Source organism: Physcomitrium patens, chromosome 20 (assembly GCF_059467195.1).
Source record: "Physcomitrium patens ecotype Gransden chromosome 20, ASM5946719v1, whole genome shotgun sequence".
Lineage (NCBI taxonomy): Eukaryota > Viridiplantae > Streptophyta > Bryopsida > Funariales > Funariaceae > Physcomitrium > Physcomitrium patens.
The window spans coordinates 10,961,770-10,981,533 of NC_143429.1; the positions used below are offsets into that span (position 1 = coordinate 10,961,770).

Consider the following 19,764-nt stretch of genomic DNA (forward strand, 5'->3'; position numbering starts at 1 on the left):
GAGTCTATACAACAATCCACATTACCAAGCCCACCTTGTTTCTACTCATATAGAAGCTCCAAACTCCATTCAAGAAGTAATGGAGAGGGTTGATGCTGAAGAATGGCAACAAGCAATCAATGCTGAAATTACATTCGTAAATAAGAACAATATATGGCATATGACAAATTTACCTCCTAATCAAAAATCAATCAGTTCAAAGTGGATTTTTAAAATCAAAACTAAAGCTGATGGAAGTGTTGACAAATATAAAGTAAAGCTAGTTGCTAGAGGTTTCACCTAAGTTCAAGGTATTGATTATACAAAGACATACTCTCCTCTAGTCAAACTTAACTCTATCAAAGTTCTTCTTGCTTTAACCGCTTAACATAATTTGGAAATACATCAACTAGATATTAAAACAATCTTTTTAAATGGTTTTATAGAAGAAGACATCTATATGACTATTCTTGAAGGATTACCCTCTATACATACTAATAAGATATGTAAATTAAATAAATCCCTATATGATCTTAAACAATCATCTAGAGCATGGTATCAATAATTAGATCAGTACTTAATCCTTCATAAATACCAACATCTCAAAATAGATGTAAATATATACATCAAAAGATAACATAATTAAGATTTTATCATAATTACACTCTATGTTGATGACTGTATTCTTGTCAGCAACAAGCTTCCTTTAATTCAGTAAGTCAAAGACATTCTCTAACAAGAATTTGATATGTCCGATGAAAGAAAAATCCATTATACTTTAGGCAATGCCATATTAAGAAATCAAAAAGAAGGATGGATCATCTTCCATCAAGCCAAATATCTAACAAATAAATTTAATGAATTAAATATATTGAATTCCAATCCATTAAGCATCATAATTCAGTCAGAAATTTGTTTAAGTAATAAAGATCCTATTACTTTATCTGCTTATCTCTATTCTCAAGTTGTTGGCAGTTTAATGCATGCCATTGTTAATTCTAGACTTGATTGTGCTTATACTATCAACAGTTTAGTACAATATCTTTCTAAATTAGGACCTACACATATTCAAACTTTGAAAAGAACTATGAGATATATAAAAGGCATATTATCTTTTGGAATAAAATATCAACACTTACCTCAAGGTGATATTCTCCATGGTTATTTTGATGTTGACTAGGCAGGTCATAAGGACATCCGTCGCTCCACCTCTGGCTTTTGCTTCTTACTAGCTAGAAGAGTTATCTCTTAGGATAGCAAGAAACAACAATCAGTTGCTTTGTCATCCACAGAATCAGAATACATGGCTTTAATAAAAGCAACCACTGAAGCCATATGCTTGAGAAAATTATTACATGAGCTTGGATTCCCTCAACAAGCACCCACCATCATATACTCAGACAGTCAAAGTACAAATGCTCTCAGTGAAAATATAAAATATCACTCCAGAAGCAAATAAGTGGACACACAATACCATTTTATAAGAAAAAAGATACTTGCCGACGAAATTAAATTATAATATGTGCCAACCATGTATATGACAACAAACGTATTTACAAAATCTCTTTCCAAAGAGAAACATTTTCAATGCATATCTCAACTAGGTATATATCCTATTCTTCTCAACTCCACTCCGACACCAAAGCTCATCACAATAGCAGTGGAACTCACCATGGCCGATCCCACATCGACAGTGCCATGTTACAACATGACTATATGATGAAAATATAAATGAATAAGATTTATTAATATTTAGTCATCTTGGATGTTAGAAACAGTGGCCAATTCCAGTGCCAATATTCAGGGGCTAGTTAATGTCACTCCATTGTAAGTTGTACCATCGAATGTGACAACAGTGTATGCTCTACTAGCGTCATCGAACCAAATACCCTTCATACCAACGGGATGACCAGGATCATTTTCTAATCCTATATGGAATAAGCCTAATAAGTATATACCGATGGAGACATCCAATATGCCTGATGGGGATGCAAAAAGATCACTTCATTATTTTCGTTGCAGACAGATTGGTCATCATGCTAGTGAATGTGCCAATCCCAAAGCCAGTGTCAATTACGCACTAGTGTGTGGGAATAGCAAGCAGTCACGGCATACTTATTAGCAATGTAATGCTCCGTTCAATTTCAATAATCGTGATCAGCAAATCCAAAGCTAGGGAAAAATTGAGAGGATAAATTGAGGTCCTCAAGATTCTCCAATAAATCAGGTAGAATAAGTTCAAGCCTTTCTTACCAGGAGTCGACAAAAGGAGAAAGAATCAATTCAATATTCAGGTGAGTCTGAAGTGAAGGGCCAATTTGACCCAATTACGGGGACATCCAATCCAAGTATTGGTAATGGCCTCTTACCCAGTATGAGACCTGACTCGGTTGGGCAATCCAATGAGGTCTCGAATACAAAGGCTTCGGTTCCATTTCAAGCTCTCCCGTTCTCTATGCCGTTTCGGAGAAACGTCCTTTCCATGAAAAGATCCTCTTAGAGGCGGGAATTCTATGGAGGCGGGTCTGCTGTTCCAATTCGGAGTCCATGGCGGAAGAATAGGAGACCTCACGGAGTTAAAGGAGAGGAGAGGAAAAAGAAGGGGGCATTCAGAGATCAAAATTTTGAGATCGGAGAGCTAGCTTCAAGCTCCTTCGAAAGGTGTAGAATTGGATTTCATAGGGTTTAGGAGGACTTTGCAATCGTTGCTCAAAGTCAATGTTTGTATTGGTGAATTGGATTTTTGCAATAAAGTAAAGGCTAGTACTCTTGACTGTTTTGTGAAATTAGAGAGACATCTGTGGTTGAAATTTTAGAGGTGTTTAGATGGTTGAGTATACTAAGTGCATGCAAAAATTTGTGTTAATCTTACGGTACGGATAGAGGATATTTGATCATTAGTATAAAGAGGTATCAGAAGTTGGCATATTGAAGTTTTATCTTCCACAGCCAGATGCCCTGTGCGTTCTCAAGCTAGATAGCATGTAATACGACATCGGTTGACCTCATCGCAAAGCCCATCAAGGCGCCTACATCGATAGCCAATCCTCCATGAATATATACGCAAGTAGTGGAGCCAATCTTTAGGGGGGCAACAATCTTCAATAGCACCAATAGCTCCAACAACAACAGCAAAGACAGCTTCACAACAAAAAAAGAGTGTGCGCGGAGCAATCATGAAACACAATCTAACAACAATTCAAAATCATCAAAGAAACACATACCTTCTCAGATTTGAAGAAGCAATGGGAGAGCTGCGAGAGAGCTCTACATCAATGCAACACCCGAAAAAGAGATTGAAATCCTATATTTCTCATACATATTTCTCATAATGGATGAACTTCCGTAATAGATGAAATCCAATTTGAGGATGAAGATTAGTGTACTAGTGGGAGTATCGGGAGAATTATATTATATAGTACACTAGTCTCCTGTGTAGAATACTATGTACTCTATATTGACCTTGGTGTCACAGTGGTACACAGTGTGTACACACAATATATATATTGTGTATCAATTGATCATATTAATAATAATGACGTTTTCAACAATTGCTGCCACGAATTCCAACAAAAATTGACATCGGTTCTCTACCGAGCTCCCGTACTCGTCAGTTCGATCATTAATTCCGTCTTTCAAGAATTGGTCCACCAGGTAGCCGTGTGCCGCGTGTAATTCTACGCCGTCGAAGCCTGGCGAAAAATGTGAAAATATACTTTATTGTTTGATCCATGTGTAAACAAGTCACAGAGACAAGAGGCTGGAAAGATGGATTAGGATGTTGATAGATCCACCATTCAAAGAATTTGACTCTAGCCTGATTGGATGATCCATAGGACGTCATTTCCCACCTGTATGTTGACGAACAAGAGGACTTCTCAACGTGGAGAAGATGTATTCTTCATATGCTACAAACGATATGATTCAAAGGGACGATAGATTGAAACATTACGAAGGGAGGTCGAAGGTCAAGAAAACCGTATGCACTTCTGTCGGAGCAAAAGAATTACCTGCGGCAATACCGTTTTTGGCGGCGTGTTGGAATTGCTGCACGATGAGCGGGATCTCATGGGCTGCTAGAGCTCGCGGATCCGAAAAACGTGCCATCTCGCCTTCGCTCAGCCTCACCAGGAAGGGGGGTTGAATGGCTTTGCCCGTAGATGATAACGGCTTTTGCCAATTGGGTTGATGAACTGCCAAACCATGTATGTCACTCAGTAGAGCACTGGTGAAAAATCTTAAGTATTGTGTTGTAAACCCCTAGGACTCAGCAGCAGCAGAGTGTTCGAGTTCGAAGGTAGAGAGTGTGTTAAAACTTCGAGTTTGAAGGACTTACTGTAATGGGAAGCCCGACCAACATGCCAGATCCGACAAAAGATGTAAGCTCCCTTGGCATGCACCGCACCCGTAACCTTTTTCCATGCCCTCACCTGCTCCGTCATGAAGATACCGGGCGAGTGACTGAACCTACAACCATCAAAAATGTTGCAAACCACGTGAGATCTGTTCTTAACCACCCCTACATGTGCCACCCACCTCTCAGATTGATTTGTGCACCTATGGGGTCTTTCACTCACATCACCCACGAGATTACAGAGGTTATCATATCTGGAAGCAGAATGACTAGCGCCAGAACCTTTTTCCAAATCATCGAAGTGAGAAGTACTACTTCTGCACAACATTCCAGACAACTTACCAGACAGGTAGGAAGTCCAGGATCAAAACCAATGATAACACTGCCTTTTCTGGACATGGCACGGACAGCACATTACACGACAAAGTTATAACCAATTCAATAGCTGCAAAGAGCATGGTGTCGAATGGTCATTCTACCAATTGGATGACCTGAACTCCTGTGAATTTAATCCTCGAAGTCGTCTATACTTAAAACGATGAACAGTTTAAATCACATCCACCTGGCCGTGCACAAGTAGGAAGACCAGACCAAAAACAGCTAAATTGTTTTCGATGTTCTACTGATCGACCATTTTAAACACGCGCTTAATAGTACCTGTATTGGCAAAAACGTCAGACCCGGTATTGATGTTATAAGTCAAATACAACAAGGATTGTAATCTTGCAGAGTAAATCAGGTTTCATTGTTATGTGAGAACCATTTGAGGACAAGTTCATTGAAGCCGGTGAGTAAATGTTCAGGAAGATGAAAGTAAGATTTCGCTAGAATAGTGGTACTTGTACGTACCCATAGGCTTCGGGGGAAACAGCATTGGCCTCAGAGATGAGAAGGCCACCAAGTGAAGCCCTCTGAGCGTAATGCTTCACAAGGGATTCCTGCGGGACGCCTCCAATGGCACGGCACCTAGTCATTGGTGCCAAGACCACCCTGTGCAATACATCGTCACAACAAATCTTTTAACACCATGCAGATTCATCGTTCGAACAAGCACGTTCTTTATTTGGGAGAATCAGAAGATCCAGCTTACCACTGGAATGATAGAACTAGTACATGAACACCAGCTGGTTTAGATATTATGTAGCCATATACATAATTGAAAGTTGCAATAGTTAGTTTTCAACAAATAAGGTTCAGGCAAGATGGATGAAGGAATCATGTACGAAAACACTAATCATCGCAACTAAAATGTAATTCCTGACGCAGCATTGCTGCGTAATGATTCTGGCAGTGTTGTTGAAAAGTACGAAAAGGTCTTTGTTTGTGTCCAATTTCCTTATGAGTAGGTTGGCTCATACCTGTGGTTCACAGTCATATTGCCGACTTGAACAGGCCAGAAAAGAGGATTCTCTTCCTCGTGTTCAGTGGTCGTCGCAGGCATATTCGATGAAGCTCCTCCACCGGACAAAAAAAGCTACACACGAGGTTTAATTGAACTCGAAAGTGACTTGTGACTCGGCTGTTCAATGTGTCACGTGTTTGAAGTTGAATATTCACCTCAATGTTGGGAACAAGGTCAGGGCTAACTATGCTCGATTGTCAGCGTGATTGAAGTGGGCATTCTATAATTAGTTCAATTCACAATGGGCCTCTAAGTTCTTGTGCCCCTCTTCGGTTCGCTGCCGAGTAGATTGTTTATTCTGGGACTACCACGTCTGCCATCTAGAATCTCATGACCTTGTTAAATCCCAGTATGATATTTACATGATTGGTTTCAATGAAGTCATTGGCTTAGCGGGTCTTTGCATGCTGGGCACACGCTCAAGCATGACTTACTGCCGGGAAGGTTTGTAGCAAGACGTGTGACTGGGCCAGCGCAGAAAACAGCGTTAAATCGATTGGGTTGCAGCCCACTAGGGGCACTCGTGGAGCTGCGAGTAGAAACATTCGCGAAAGCATCTTCAAGGGGCAGAATTCTGCGAGCGACCTGACCTCTACAGGTGACTATGAGTAGTTGTTCCCTCGGATATGGATGAATCACGTACTCTTCGACAGCAATGACTCGTCTCGAGCTGTTAAGCTGAATACTGCTCGATCTTGTGTGCGAGTCGTTCATCTCAAAGAAACACCCTCCAAGACTTTATGAGCGTGTCTGCATCAACGTAACACCAAGATCAGCAACCTGGCTTCTGGTGATCCAGTTATCATAACTGTCAGAGAGTTTAAATGGTGCTAAAATAATACATGTCGGTAACAGCGTCAACGTTAGCAATGCAATGGCTCCTTCACAGGAGCTTACTCAGGAGACAACTCCACGTAAACTAAAAGACACCCTAAAGCTTATAGCACCAAAAATCTGCAGGTATCCTGAAGCTAACACAACAGGCTGGCGATCGAACAGCATCGAATCGGTGGTAATCAAGTGGAACTCGATAGTGAAGCGAACGGTATGAGAGCACCAGCGCTTGACTAAGCCCTTACCATATATTTTGGTACAGCGGCATGGAAGATCCCCCTGAATTGAACAGATCATGTAGGTGACCGACTTGCAGAAGGTAGGATATGCAGCCTGAAGGATTCAAACAGAGGCAGGAAGACAGGAGGATATATACCCAAACAGACAGAAAATTTGAAAAGAAAGGAAGGAAGAAAGAAAGAAAGATGCTCAGCCCGAAGCAGACTCATCACAAGGCGAGAAACGCGACAGACCATGCTCAGGTGCAACTGTCGCCAAGACACTGAATGCTGGCGATTTGACACAACACGATCCCAGAACTCTGTCTGGGCGACTCCTGACGAGATGCCCCGTCGTCGAGACCCCCCCTCCTTTGGATGGAATGGGAAAACGGAGAACTGGGATCATCCAGCCACAGCCACATGAAGCCAGGCAGGCAAGCAGCCGGAGTGGCAGTGTGGTAGTGTGCCACTCGCTCGATCTCTCTCTCTCTCTTTCGCTCGTTCTCTCCCCACCCCTTTTCCTTCCCCATCTATCCAGGTCGGTGGGTGGGTGGGTAGGTGGGCACAGGTGCTATAGCAGCAGCAGCGGGTATCATTCGCTGCTCCCCCATTCCATTCCAGCCCATTCCACTTCATGGAGTAGTAGCAGCGCCGTACAAACGCGGTGCCTTGCAATTCCCGCAACCAGGGCAGCGAGTGAGTGAGGATGGAGCAAGTGACGACCACGCTGATGACACAGCATGGTCCTCGCCGTCCGTAGTGGTGTCCAAGTGCTGCAGCCAGAGCAACGAGAAGAGGAAGAAGAAGCAGCAGAAGCAGCAGTGCAAAGCCAAGGAAGGAAGGAAGGCAAAACAGCAGCAGCAGCAGCAGCACCCAGACACTTACATGGTACGTATCACCGCATCTTTTCTGATGCTACCCACTCTCCCCCTTTTCTTTTTCTTTGTTTCTTTTGGTCTCTTTCTACTCTTCCTTCCTGCACGGCTTTCTTCTTCTTCTTCTTGCGTGTGTGTGTGTTACCCAGCCTTGCTTGTACTGGGGCAGGTCCTTTTTGTGCCCCCATTTCTTACATCCCATTGCCCCCCCTCCTCTTTGCCTCTGTCCTGCACTCACACCCTATGAATGCATCACACATCTTTTTATGGGTATGCTCTTTGGCACATGTCTTCACTCATGATGCCTTTTTTTGGTTTGTTTCACATCTTTTTGCAACATTGCTTTTTCATCAGTTGTTTCTTCTGTTGATGTTTTGTTTGTTTGTTTTTTTATATGTTCTTTTATGAAAATGTTTTTGTCACATGTTTTGATTTGCAATTCATTTTACTAATTGCTTGTGTTTTCTTGTCCATACTTGTAGTACATGATTTAACTCAACAAAAATGATTGCAAGTGTTTTTTTTTTTTTTTTTTTTTTTTACATATATATTTTTTTCCGCTTCATTTTTTATTTATTTTAGAATGTATTTTTGTTAAATTTTTTGTTCAGTTTAAATTTTCAATTTTATTCTATTTTACTTCTCTTTTGTTCATTCTTTCTCTTTTAACAATAATGCTTTTGACTATGTGTTTTCAGTCAATATTTGTTTTGGTTTTTGGTTTTTCTTTTTACTCATTTGTTATTTATATGTCTATGTTTTTATAGGTTCACTATTGTAAGGTTTTTTTTATGTGGTGCACATTTTAAAATCTCATAACTATACTTTTTTCATAAGTTTTTATTCAAAATGTGATTGTAGTTTATTCTTTGTCCTTTTAGAATTCTAGAATTGTCTAATATTTCTGCTCATGCAAAAAAATTGTTCACTTGTCAACTTTTTATGACCCCACCTCTGTCAGATATTTCATATGGTTGAAACTTTTATCATCATGTACTTGAAAAAGATAAAGATATATTTGATATATTATTATATATCAAGTAGGCATCTAGTATTTTAAAAGATTTTAATTTTAAAACTTTGGCAAAGATTTTTTTTTAATAATGTATTAAGTACTTTAATAATTGAATAGAAACATTTTTGAACTTTATTAAAAAAAAATTATTAAAAATATTTTTTTAATTAAAAAAATTAATTAAAAAAATACATAGTGTATTGATTTAGGTTATTATATACTATTTTCTTTTAATCTCATGCACAATAATACAAAATACTTATAATCAAATCAACAAAATGTACTGTTTATAACTCAAAGATTATTTATTTTAAATAAAAAATATAACAAATCTTGATGTATTGATTTAAAACAGAAATATGAGTTTATTTCTTTTTTCCAAAAAGTCATGTAATAATGTACAATAAGTGATTTCAACAAAATAATAATAAGAAATAACCACAACCCATCAAAGTTAAACAAAGTAATACATAATTTATTTATTTTAAAGAATATACTACAGTTCAGCAGATTATAGATTAAAAATTGTTAAAATTTAAGCAAAACCACCACAATTTTTGAGTTCAATCAATGTAAATCTAATTACACCAAATCTATTGGCATATTGATATTGATAAATATTTGATTAGATAAGTTTTTGATAATTTTCTTATCTTATTACTCTTTGATTTTATAGGAATTTGATTTAAAAAATAAAAAATCTTAATAGATATTCAAGGAGTTTTAAATTCAATGTTATTGATTTGAATATTATTTGATAGGTTTTTATTAATAAGAACTATTCAAGTTTCTAATTTAGGGCCTTTAATTTTTATATATTTAAAATCAATCAAAATTTTCTAATTTAGAGCCTTCGATTTTTTATACATTTTGATTGATTTTTATTTTTTTTATTTTTTATTTTTTTAATATCATTCCAAAAAAACTATAATGCTTCTTTAGGATCTTTAAATTTCAAAATGCTTTAATTTTTTCTTTCTTTCTTTTTTATTTAAAAGACTATATAGTTACATATATAATTTTTACATCTAAATAATTACTTACATTATATAAAAAAAAAAAATTAACTTAAGCTCACATCTTAGATGCGATCTAATAAAATAATAAGATTTAATTTATGTAATAAGATAAAATAAAAATGTTTTTTATATTCTTTGAATTAAACTTTTTAATGTATGTATATATATATATATATATATATAAACTATAGGTAATATTTATTTTAAAATTATAATCTAAAAATTATTAAAATTATAAAAAAGATTAAAAAATCTAAAATTTTTAATTTAATTTTTAAAACTTGTTACTACAATCATAAATCAAGAATAATAGAAATCAAAATATATAGTAGAAAATCAAGTAAAAAATTCTAAATCAATAATAGATCTAGTTTTGATATAATACAAATAAATATATAAAATTAGACTTTTTTTAAGATAAACTTATAATTATAATAATTTTTTTAATTAAAATTTTAAAACCATTTACCAATCAAAAAAATAGAATAAGTTCACTTTTTACCCTTGTTACCAGGTATTTTTTTTAATGTTTTTGAAAATATATTTATTCTAAATCATAGAATAGTGTTTTAAAAAATATTAACAAATAATAAAAAGCATGTTAAATTTTTCAATACAAACTATTTTAATCATCATACCCTTATGGTTTTAAACCTCATCTCATTTAAAACTTTATATAAAATTAACTATAAATAATCAAAGAGTAGCAACAAAAAAGAAAAAAAGGTCATTAAATATTTTAAATTTTTTAAAATATAATATGCAGATATCTATATATATATATACATATATCTATATGTGTGTGTGTGTGTGTGTATATATATATATGAGTATTTAATAAAATAAATAAAAATATAGATAACCATGGATATGTTAATATTTCAAATTAAAGTTGGAATAAAATTCTAAAATACTAAAGACTTAAGATAATATTTTAAGTCTTAATTATTTTTAAATATATATATATTTATTTTAATTTTAAAAAAGATTATTAAATGAATAAGAAAATGCATTATAAAAACAAATACCTTCTATTGCTCATATATGGAACAAGTTTAACTTATTATAAAGAATCTTGTAATATAGCACTTTTAATTAAGTATTTTTAAATTTTTAAAATAGTAGGTAAGAAATACGTTTTGGATAGAATTTTCATTTCTAAATATATCTTATTTATATGAGTTTTAAAAATTATTCAAAAAATATATATATGCATATATATATTCTTAATTTATTTAATTATATATATATATATATATATATATATATACTCTTTAAAACTTTAATTATTTATGATGAAACAATATGAAAATTTCATCAGAATTTTTAAAAGATTAAATTTCTGTATTGTCATTTGGATTGTAACTTGAGCATGTTTGTTTATAGATTTAATAAAAAAATGGTCTATGCAATAAAAACTAATACATTGAGATCTACAATAACAACTGACTGATGCCTTAAAGAAATTCGAAGATTATAATGATATATTTAATGATGTTTTTAGAAAATTAGAGTATTCAAAAAAAAGATGAAAATATAAAGAAAACTATTAAAAACATTATACAAATTACGACATTTTATTTATCAAAAATAAGTTCATAAATTTTAAAATTTTAAATAGAAAGAAAAAAATAGTTCTTTCAAATAAATTTATAAATTTAAATTATTACCAATTATTGAAAATAATATATCAAAGTTATATTTCTAAAAAGAAATCATAATTTAAAAGTATTGGCTACAAAAAATTTGTAACCTTTAAGTTGAAGTTGGTCAAAATATAAATAATTCATTAATATTTTTAAACCAATAATTTATCTTTAAATATAGAATATTTTTAGTAATTAGGTTATTTTTATTATATCTTATAAATTGAAACTATAAGATATTAATAAAATATATTATATTGATTATAAATTACATAATATTATATTTTTTTATAAAATTTATAAGATTTTTTAGAATTAGAATTTTTAAATATTTATTTTATCTAATATAATATAAGAATTTAATAAAAAGTTTTTTTTTTTTTTTTTTTGTTTTTGTTTTTGTTTTTGTTTTTGTTTTTTTTTTGCTTCATTATTAATTCTTAAACTTACAAGAAATTTTTTTGATTTTTAAATACACAAAAGTAATAAATATAAATTATTGTTTTTGGATTTATTTAATTATAGAAAATTTAGATAGTGCATTAAAATGTTTATTCAAATTTTCAAAGCAATGTAAAATTCACCAAAAAGAAATTTTTGAGACTCTCTTTCTATGTTTCTATAGACACTTATAAAATCTACTATAATATTTTTTTAATATATAAGAAAGATTAGCTCTAGATTCAAATTTATTTATTTAAATTAAAGATAACTTATATTATACTATGATAAAACTAAAACATTGACCAAGAGAATAATAAGAATATATTTAATTAAATTCTTATAAAGATTTAACATCTACATCAAAGAACTTTTAGACTTCATGGTAAAGTAAAATTATTTTATTTAACGCCTTTGAAGCACATTCAGTATCATTTAAGTATGTCTAAATAACTCCAAATATTTTTCCTTATTTATAAATAATTTAATATAAAATAATCATATCTAATTATAGAGTCTTATTTAATATAATGGTGATCTAAAAAATTTAAACTAAAATTTTATTAAATTTTTTATAGTAATAATTAAATTTATTTAATATTTTTTTAGCTTATGTGTTTTGAAAAAAAATTAGTATTATTAATTCATATATAATCATAATTTTTTTTATTAATTTTCTCTAAAAAAACAGTGTAGTAATTTTAAGCTAGTTTTAAATTAGACATTATGTGTTAAGTTTTAAGATTAGACGATTAAAGTTATATACTAAAAAATCCACTGAAATTAAATTATCAATTTATATTTATATAGAAATTTATTTGGTATGATTAATTTTTTTAATTATATATAATACCTTCATATCCTATAATATACATTAAAAAATTTACCATAGTAGTTTAAGATTTTTATTAATGTAGAAATCATTTTCCATGCTTAAAGACAAGTAAAGGTATATCATTTTATACAATTAGTATGCAGATAAAACTATGAATTTGAGCTTTTAATCATATACTAAAAAAATTTGGTAAGTTATAAAAATTATATTTATTATTTAAAATTATATTTAGTGTTTAAAGTTTTTTTTATAGTTTATAAAAATAAAATAAAATAGACTATATGAATTTGGCTTCGTAGAAACTAACTATTAAGGTTATATAATATTTATCAAAAGTGAATTAGTTTCTTGTTACAAAAATAGTATTCAAACTAAGTTTTGATAAATTTAGTTATTAATTTTTTTAAATTTTATCAAAACTTAGTTTGAATACTATTCTACAAATCATTTAAGCTATAAATATATACGTATGTAAAGACAAATATATAGTATATTATAGAAGTATAAATAGTATCTTCTAATTTTTAAGCCAAAAGTTTTCAATTTTATATATTGAAGGTAAAAATAATATTTATATTTATATTTTTTTCTTTAATAAATTCAATATCAATTTATTTATAGATTTTTTATTTTTAATATGTTCATATTAAAGAAATTCAAAGTCAACTATTTTTAAAATTTATATTTATCATATACATAAATATTATATAAATACGATCTAATTTATTTTTATATATTTTAAAACTTTACTTCTAAAAATAAGGGTAATATATTATTATCTGATTTATATAAATATATTTTTGTAGATAAGTAAATTGATATACTTTAGCTAGAATTTATAATCATGTTTCTGTGTACCTATACATATAATATTTTTTTAATTGATAATAAATCAAAATTCTATATATTTTCTTAATATATTTAAGATAGATTTTTGAATATATTGCCAAATTGTTAGCTTCTTCTTAAGAGATAATATTGTATAATTAAAAAAATGAAAGATATCATGCCACAACTTTGGCACTTTAAAAAATTATTTTTCTAACTTAGAATTCAAAATTTTCAAAAACATTTATAAGTTTTGTGTTGATAAATCTTGTCTTTGCTTCTAAAGTAAAAATTGCATATTAAATGCTATAATTAAATTTATTTTAATATTAAATTTGAAGTCATGATTTTTTGAAACTTGTTTTCTATGATTCACTATCTTAATTATCTGAAATCTAATTTTTTTTTGTTCTATTTACTTTGTATAATAGTAGTAATATTTTTATAATTTTTTTAAAGATGATCAATATTCTTTTTGAAAAACCTATTTAAAATATTACTTTTGAAAATAAAACTTTATATAATAAAAATTTAGAGTTTATGATTTAAGCTTAAAAATATAACAAAGAGTTATTTTAAGAAGTTTAAAAATAAATGATTTTTAAAAATATAAAATTTAATTTAATATTTCTTTCTCTATAAGGATTTTTAATTTTTTACACTCATTACTTTTTGCTCATGTTTAGAATTTTCTTTCTAAATTTTGAATCTTTGAGAAAACTGATATTTTTTACCTTAATTTATACATATATAAGTATACAATATATATATATATATATAATAATAAAATTATATTAATTTTCTTACAATTTTAAAATTTTGGAACAATATTTTTGCTAAGTCTATCAAAATCTATAAAGTAGCTTGTTAATTAAAAATATTATATTGTTGCATACAAAGTTTTTTACAAGATTTAAACATCTTTTCTGATTCTAATTTTCTACATATTTGTTTATCTTGTTTCTGAGTATTAATATGAAAATATAAAATTAATTTATAATCAATTTTTAGTATAATTTAAACCATATTATAATTGAAAAAATTGATTTAAATATTATTTAGAAATTAAAAATAAATTAGGAATACACATTCATCCACATTCAAAGTTCTTAGTGAATTCCTAATTTATTATAGATATAACAACCTTTGACATTTATTTTATATTTTTATACATGTTTTTAGGTTATCTTGTGACTTGTCATTATTATTATTTACACACTTTGAAACAATTCTGTACAATGTAGGCACAACTTTTGAGATAGCTTTGACATGAAATTTACTAATATATAATTTGCATAGTTTCTAAGTGGCATCAAAATAGCTCTTTAAGTAGTATTTAAAATATATAAATAAAATATATATATATATATATATATATATATATCTTTTTTTTGATTTTGATGCTTGAAGTGGAGACAAAAAGAATATTATATACAATTTTAATACAAACCATCATTTAAGAGATTTCTTTGAAAGATTGTTTTGATATGTCATAAAAATCAAAACTAATATTGTCTTTTTATTATTAAAGATAATTTTATAAAATATAACATAAATGATTCTTAAATTATTCAAAAACTAAGATCTATTAAAAGTCAAATTTTGATTATTAATACACTATCTATTTAATTTATTTTTTTAACTTATATTTTATATTTAATAACACTTAGAAAGAAATGCAGATTGTTACACCTCTACACCAACAATGCAATGTTTGCTACTACTGATTTTAATTGTAATAAATTCAAGATCTTATTGCAAGTTCAAATCTTTTTATTCTATTTCAAATTTTGATGATTTGTAGACAATCCAAATTATATTAGGTTGTTCTTATTTATTATTCCAACAAAAAAAATATTTTATTCTTATTATATTAAATTATGTAACTAAGATCATATTAACATGTCAATTTTATAATCTATTTTTAGATTTTTATAAAATTCAGTTTGAAAAAATTTATGTCAAATTTTTATAAACCTGCTTACATATAATCAACCAAAAATTCTTTGAAATTATCAAAAATAAAATAAAATAAAAATTAATCTATTATAATTAATATTATTTATATGTGCAAATGAATAAAAATTGGATTATAATAAGAACCAAGTACATAGATTTATATGTTCACCAATATTTGTCAATCAAACTTCACTCTCAAGCTAAAAAAAAAGTTCACTTTGTTTTCTTTTGTTGATGTTTTAAACTACATCAAGTGACTACATTATTAGGTGGTAAGGTAAATGGTGATGAATATCATCTGTTAAGATATTGATTGGTTGTATATTTATATGAAAAGAAGAGTTAGATTTGTAAGGCATCCATCAGAGACAATCCTAAATTGAATGGTTATTACAAGCTAGTTTGCTGCATTCTTACTAGAATGAAAATCCAATTAATAACATATGATTTAGTAGGTAATGTTGATGTCGAGTCCAATTTGTGTCAAAAATCAAAACCATTTAGAAGCTCAAGGACACATTCTTGGATAATAATATTATTATGTTATGATTTGGCTACCATATGAAAATAATGCATATGTATATTTAATATATAATTTACTATATAATATAGTGAGAGCCATATTATTAGATTTTAGTTGGTTATAAAATAAAATTAGATTACTACTTTGAAGTAGTTATTTTAAAAATACTATTATTGAAGTTGATTTTATATTAAAAATAGTTTATATATAATTAGAGCCATGTGTATTAAACATTGGTGACTCTTGAAATCTTGTTTTATTTTTTTTATTTGGTATTTATGGCACATACTAAACAAAACTTATTAATAAAAGAATTAGTAAAGAATTTTTGTGTAAAAAAGAGTAGTTAAGCCAACCATGTAGATGAATGGAGATGGATGATGAAAATCTCCATTCTTATTGGCCAAAATTCATGCCCAATAGACTTCAAGGAGACTACTTGAGGCCTTATTAGGAATTAGAATTATTTTCTTGAAGCAATTTGAACTTTGGAGGCTAGGATCAAAAACTTTAGATTTTTAATAATGATTTTGATACAAATTTTGAATGATTTGAAGTTTTTATAAAAGAGATATAGGTGCTCAAAGTTAAGGTGTTGGTATTGTACCTACTATCATTCTTTAGGATATAATGCACACATACAAAAAGAAATAAAGAATTGATAATTAAAATTATAAATAGTACTTTTTTAACTACATTTTTTTATATATTTCTTGATGAATTCTAAGGTGAAATGAATAGAGAATAGGGGTGGAAAATTGGAGATTGGTGAATTAGAGAATAGAGACGAAGGATAGGAGAATGGAAGATTGGAAAATGAGGGTGTAGGAATAAGAAACAAGAGACTAGGGATAGCAATGAGAAATTGGAAATGAAGGACGAAGATGAAGAGTCGAGAATAAGAAATTAAAGAATAGAAGACTAGAGATTAGAAACAAGTGACTAGAAATAAATAATGGAGATAGGAGATTTGTAATAAAAATAACTAATAAATGAAGACAAGTAACTGAGAATGAGAGATGGAGATAAGAGATTGAGAGAATCAATGATAAGATAGCAAAGATGAATGTGGCTCTAACAACATTGAGATATGACTTTATCAACTCCCAAAATTTCTTAGTACTTTAGATTGAAATATAAGAATATTTTATTTTATCAATGAAATTATGAATAAAATATCAATAAGGTCTTAAGCATTAATTTTTAATTTTTTAATTTTTTTAAAATTTTTTTAAAAATATTCTACTTTGTTTAAGTGTTTAAAATATATTGTCGAAAAATCCCAGATCTTTGAAACCTTTAATATCTATCTTAAAAAATTTTAGATTTTTTTTTATAAATGGATATTAATAATTTATTTTTAATGGTATGACTAAAATAAAAATAAATAAAAATAATAATTTTAAATTTATCAATTTTTTTGGTTTTATTTATCTTATAAATTATAAAATATATTATATTTTATTATCTTTTATAATACTTGAATTTATCTAAAAAAAAAATATTTTGCATCAACATCATAATTATCAAAATTAATAATGTATAACTTATTTATTAGAATATATTTCATAATTAAAATAAATATTATATAATTAATAATTTTGATATATTATTATAATATATATATATATATATATATATATATATATATATATATATATATATATATTTTAAAATCAATTCTTTAAAATTTAGAATTAAAATATGATTTTAATATTTTAAAATAAATTCAAATTAATTATTTATAAATATTTTAAAAATTATATTTAATATTAAAGTAAGTTATAAATTTTAATTTTCCTTTCTTTATGATGCTAGTAATTATTAAGAACATGAATCTCAAAGAAAGAAAATCCTTAATACACTCTTGTATTATTGAAAGGAAATACAAAGTCACTCAAAGATAATATAATATTAAACTAGAATATCTGTTGCCAAAAACAAAAAGACTAGAAAGTCTTGAAACAAGATTAAGGACTAGAAAGGCATTGATAAGAGTGAAGAAGGCTTCACTCTTGCCTCCATATATACTCTCTAAGTAGAAGCTATGTGGCAATATTCTATTGGACATCTATAGTATTGTTTTATTTATTCTAGACTAATCTAATCAAAATAAACCTGTATAGGTGGATTCAAACATAAAAAAAGACTATTTACATGAGATAAACTTGCTAAGATCACATAATTAACTATTTCTAATTGGCTAAATTCAATGGGCCCATAAAACACTCCAAAATGACTTTAATTTCTATAACTACCCATAGATTCTTCTTCACGGTCAAATGTAAACGTTTGTAATATTTTCTCTCATAAATCTCTTATTTTACTCACTTGAATTTTTTCAATCTCATAACATCATTATGTAATACTGCATTGTCTTAATAGACTATATACATACATTCAATATTCTAATTATTGGAAATAAATCTTCACTAAGAATACATTTCAAAATTAATCATTTCTTCTATATTCTCTTTTACACATCTAATTCTATTCATTTCTTACAAATTTCTTTCACTATTCAACTATTATAGCCAATATGGCACAATATCATCACTTGTAGTTGAACTACATCCATATCTTCAATCACTAGCTTCTAATCCACCAAATATAATTCAATAATCAACAAATTTAGTTTCTTATTCAATAATATATAAATCCAATTTTTATTTCATTACAACACTCTTTATTTACATTATTCAACAATTAGAATGGATCACAATCTATCAACTCTAGTGTTATCACAAAAAAATAAATAAATAAATAAAATAAAATAAGAGGTAGCTCCAAGCTTATTTCTAACTCTAGACTCTTATAGTCTTCGCTCCTTCTGTTTCTTCTTCAACAAATTTATACTTATTCTTAAATACCAAATATTACAAATCTAATGTTAATTACTTTTTCTTCTTAATTATCTATTATATTCTCTAAATTATTCATTCTTCAATTTATTGGCTTTCTTTAATCCTACATATAATGTATTATAAGACATAAAGATCCTATCCATTCTATATAGTCCGGCTCTTAACTATGCAATGTCTTTGCAAATGTAAAATTGGTAAAAAAAAATCTTTTTAATTAATCCTTAAATTTTTTTTTTATCAATTCTAACATTCACCAAAGGTAGTTCCACTAATTTTGGCTCTAATGATAAGTCTTCATCCTCCTCTCATACTTCAATTGGCTCTTTCTTCAATTGGATTAATAATTCCTCATTGTATACTCCCAATTCATGAACTTTGGCCTCCAATTGTAGAATCCTAACATCCTTTGCTCCCAATTGGTATTGCTATTGCCTCAACTTTTCCTCCAATTCATCAATTGTTGAAATTAGTAAGGCAGACATTTGTGACCAACCAATACTAGCTAAGTCACCCTCTAGTTTTGTCACTATAGCTTTTAAGATTCCGATTTCTCTCCGTAACTCTTTTGTTTCAATCCTATACTGGTCACCTAATATATATATATATATATATATTAATCAAATACTATTGCCTTCTCTTATTCTACTTCTAATAGATACTTTGTCTCCCCTTCTTCTAAAAGCCATGCCCTACGATTTTGGAGTAGTTCTTACCTTTGGCCTTTCAATATACTTTGAGTGTTTATTTATTTATTTATTTTTTTCAAACTTCCTGTTTCTCTTCAAATTTATACTCTAATAGCAACTTAAACTCTGTATTTTTCTTAATAATTTGACCTTATTCCATAATTCTATAGCTTTACTCCAATATTTCTTTCTTGCTTGCCTCTAATTACTGCCTTAAATTTTCCTTCCAATCCAATTTACTCACCATTGTCGTGTTGTGGTTCGGCTACTATATAAAAATAAT

General features: G+C 28.9%; 1 protein-coding gene across 7 annotated transcripts; it reads right to left on the reverse strand.

Annotated features, from left to right (window-relative positions):
* Window positions 1–3,415: 3,415 nt before the first annotated feature.
* Window positions 3,416–7,550, reverse strand: LOC112273073 (12-oxophytodienoate reductase 7). 7 transcript variants are annotated; one of them, XR_002966882.3, is made up of 7 exons: window positions 6,815–7,535; window positions 5,692–6,485; window positions 5,183–5,323; window positions 4,676–4,724; window positions 4,316–4,446; window positions 3,990–4,172; window positions 3,416–3,671 (listed from the first exon to the last, which is right to left on the reverse strand). XR_002966882.3 is itself a non-coding variant. In XM_073529156.2 (6 exons), the coding sequence occupies exons 2-6, from the start codon at window positions 5,772–5,774 to the stop codon at window positions 3,493–3,495; spliced, it is 717 nt and encodes a 238-aa protein (XP_073385257.1). In that variant the 5' UTR covers window positions 5,775–6,485; window positions 7,043–7,534; the 3' UTR covers window positions 3,416–3,492. The 7 variants fall into 7 exon arrangements, 5 of the variants coding, with proteins under 5 accessions (XP_073385257.1, XP_024357191.1, XP_024357193.1 ...); XR_002966883.3 differs by lacking the exon at window positions 3,416–3,671 and adding an exon at window positions 3,685–3,830 and having other exon boundaries at window positions 6,815–7,544; XM_073529156.2 differs by lacking the exon at window positions 4,676–4,724 and having other exon boundaries at window positions 7,043–7,534.
* Window positions 7,551–19,764: the final 12,214 nt, after the last annotated feature.

Excerpts from the sequence above, each read along its gene's own strand:
- LOC112273073 (XM_073529156.2), bottom strand. The coding sequence starts at position 5,774 with ATGCCTGCGACGACCACTGAACACGAGGAAGAGAATCCTCTTTTCTGG. Across the intron at positions 4,447-5,182 it reads GTTTCCCCCGAAGCCTATGG|GTTCAGTCACTCGCCCGGTA; the intron begins GTACGTACAAGT and ends TGATGGTTGTAG. Across the intron at positions 3,672-3,989 it reads CAAAAACGGTATTGCCGCAG|GCTTCGACGGCGTAGAATTA; the intron begins GTAATTCTTTTG and ends ATTTTTCGCCAG.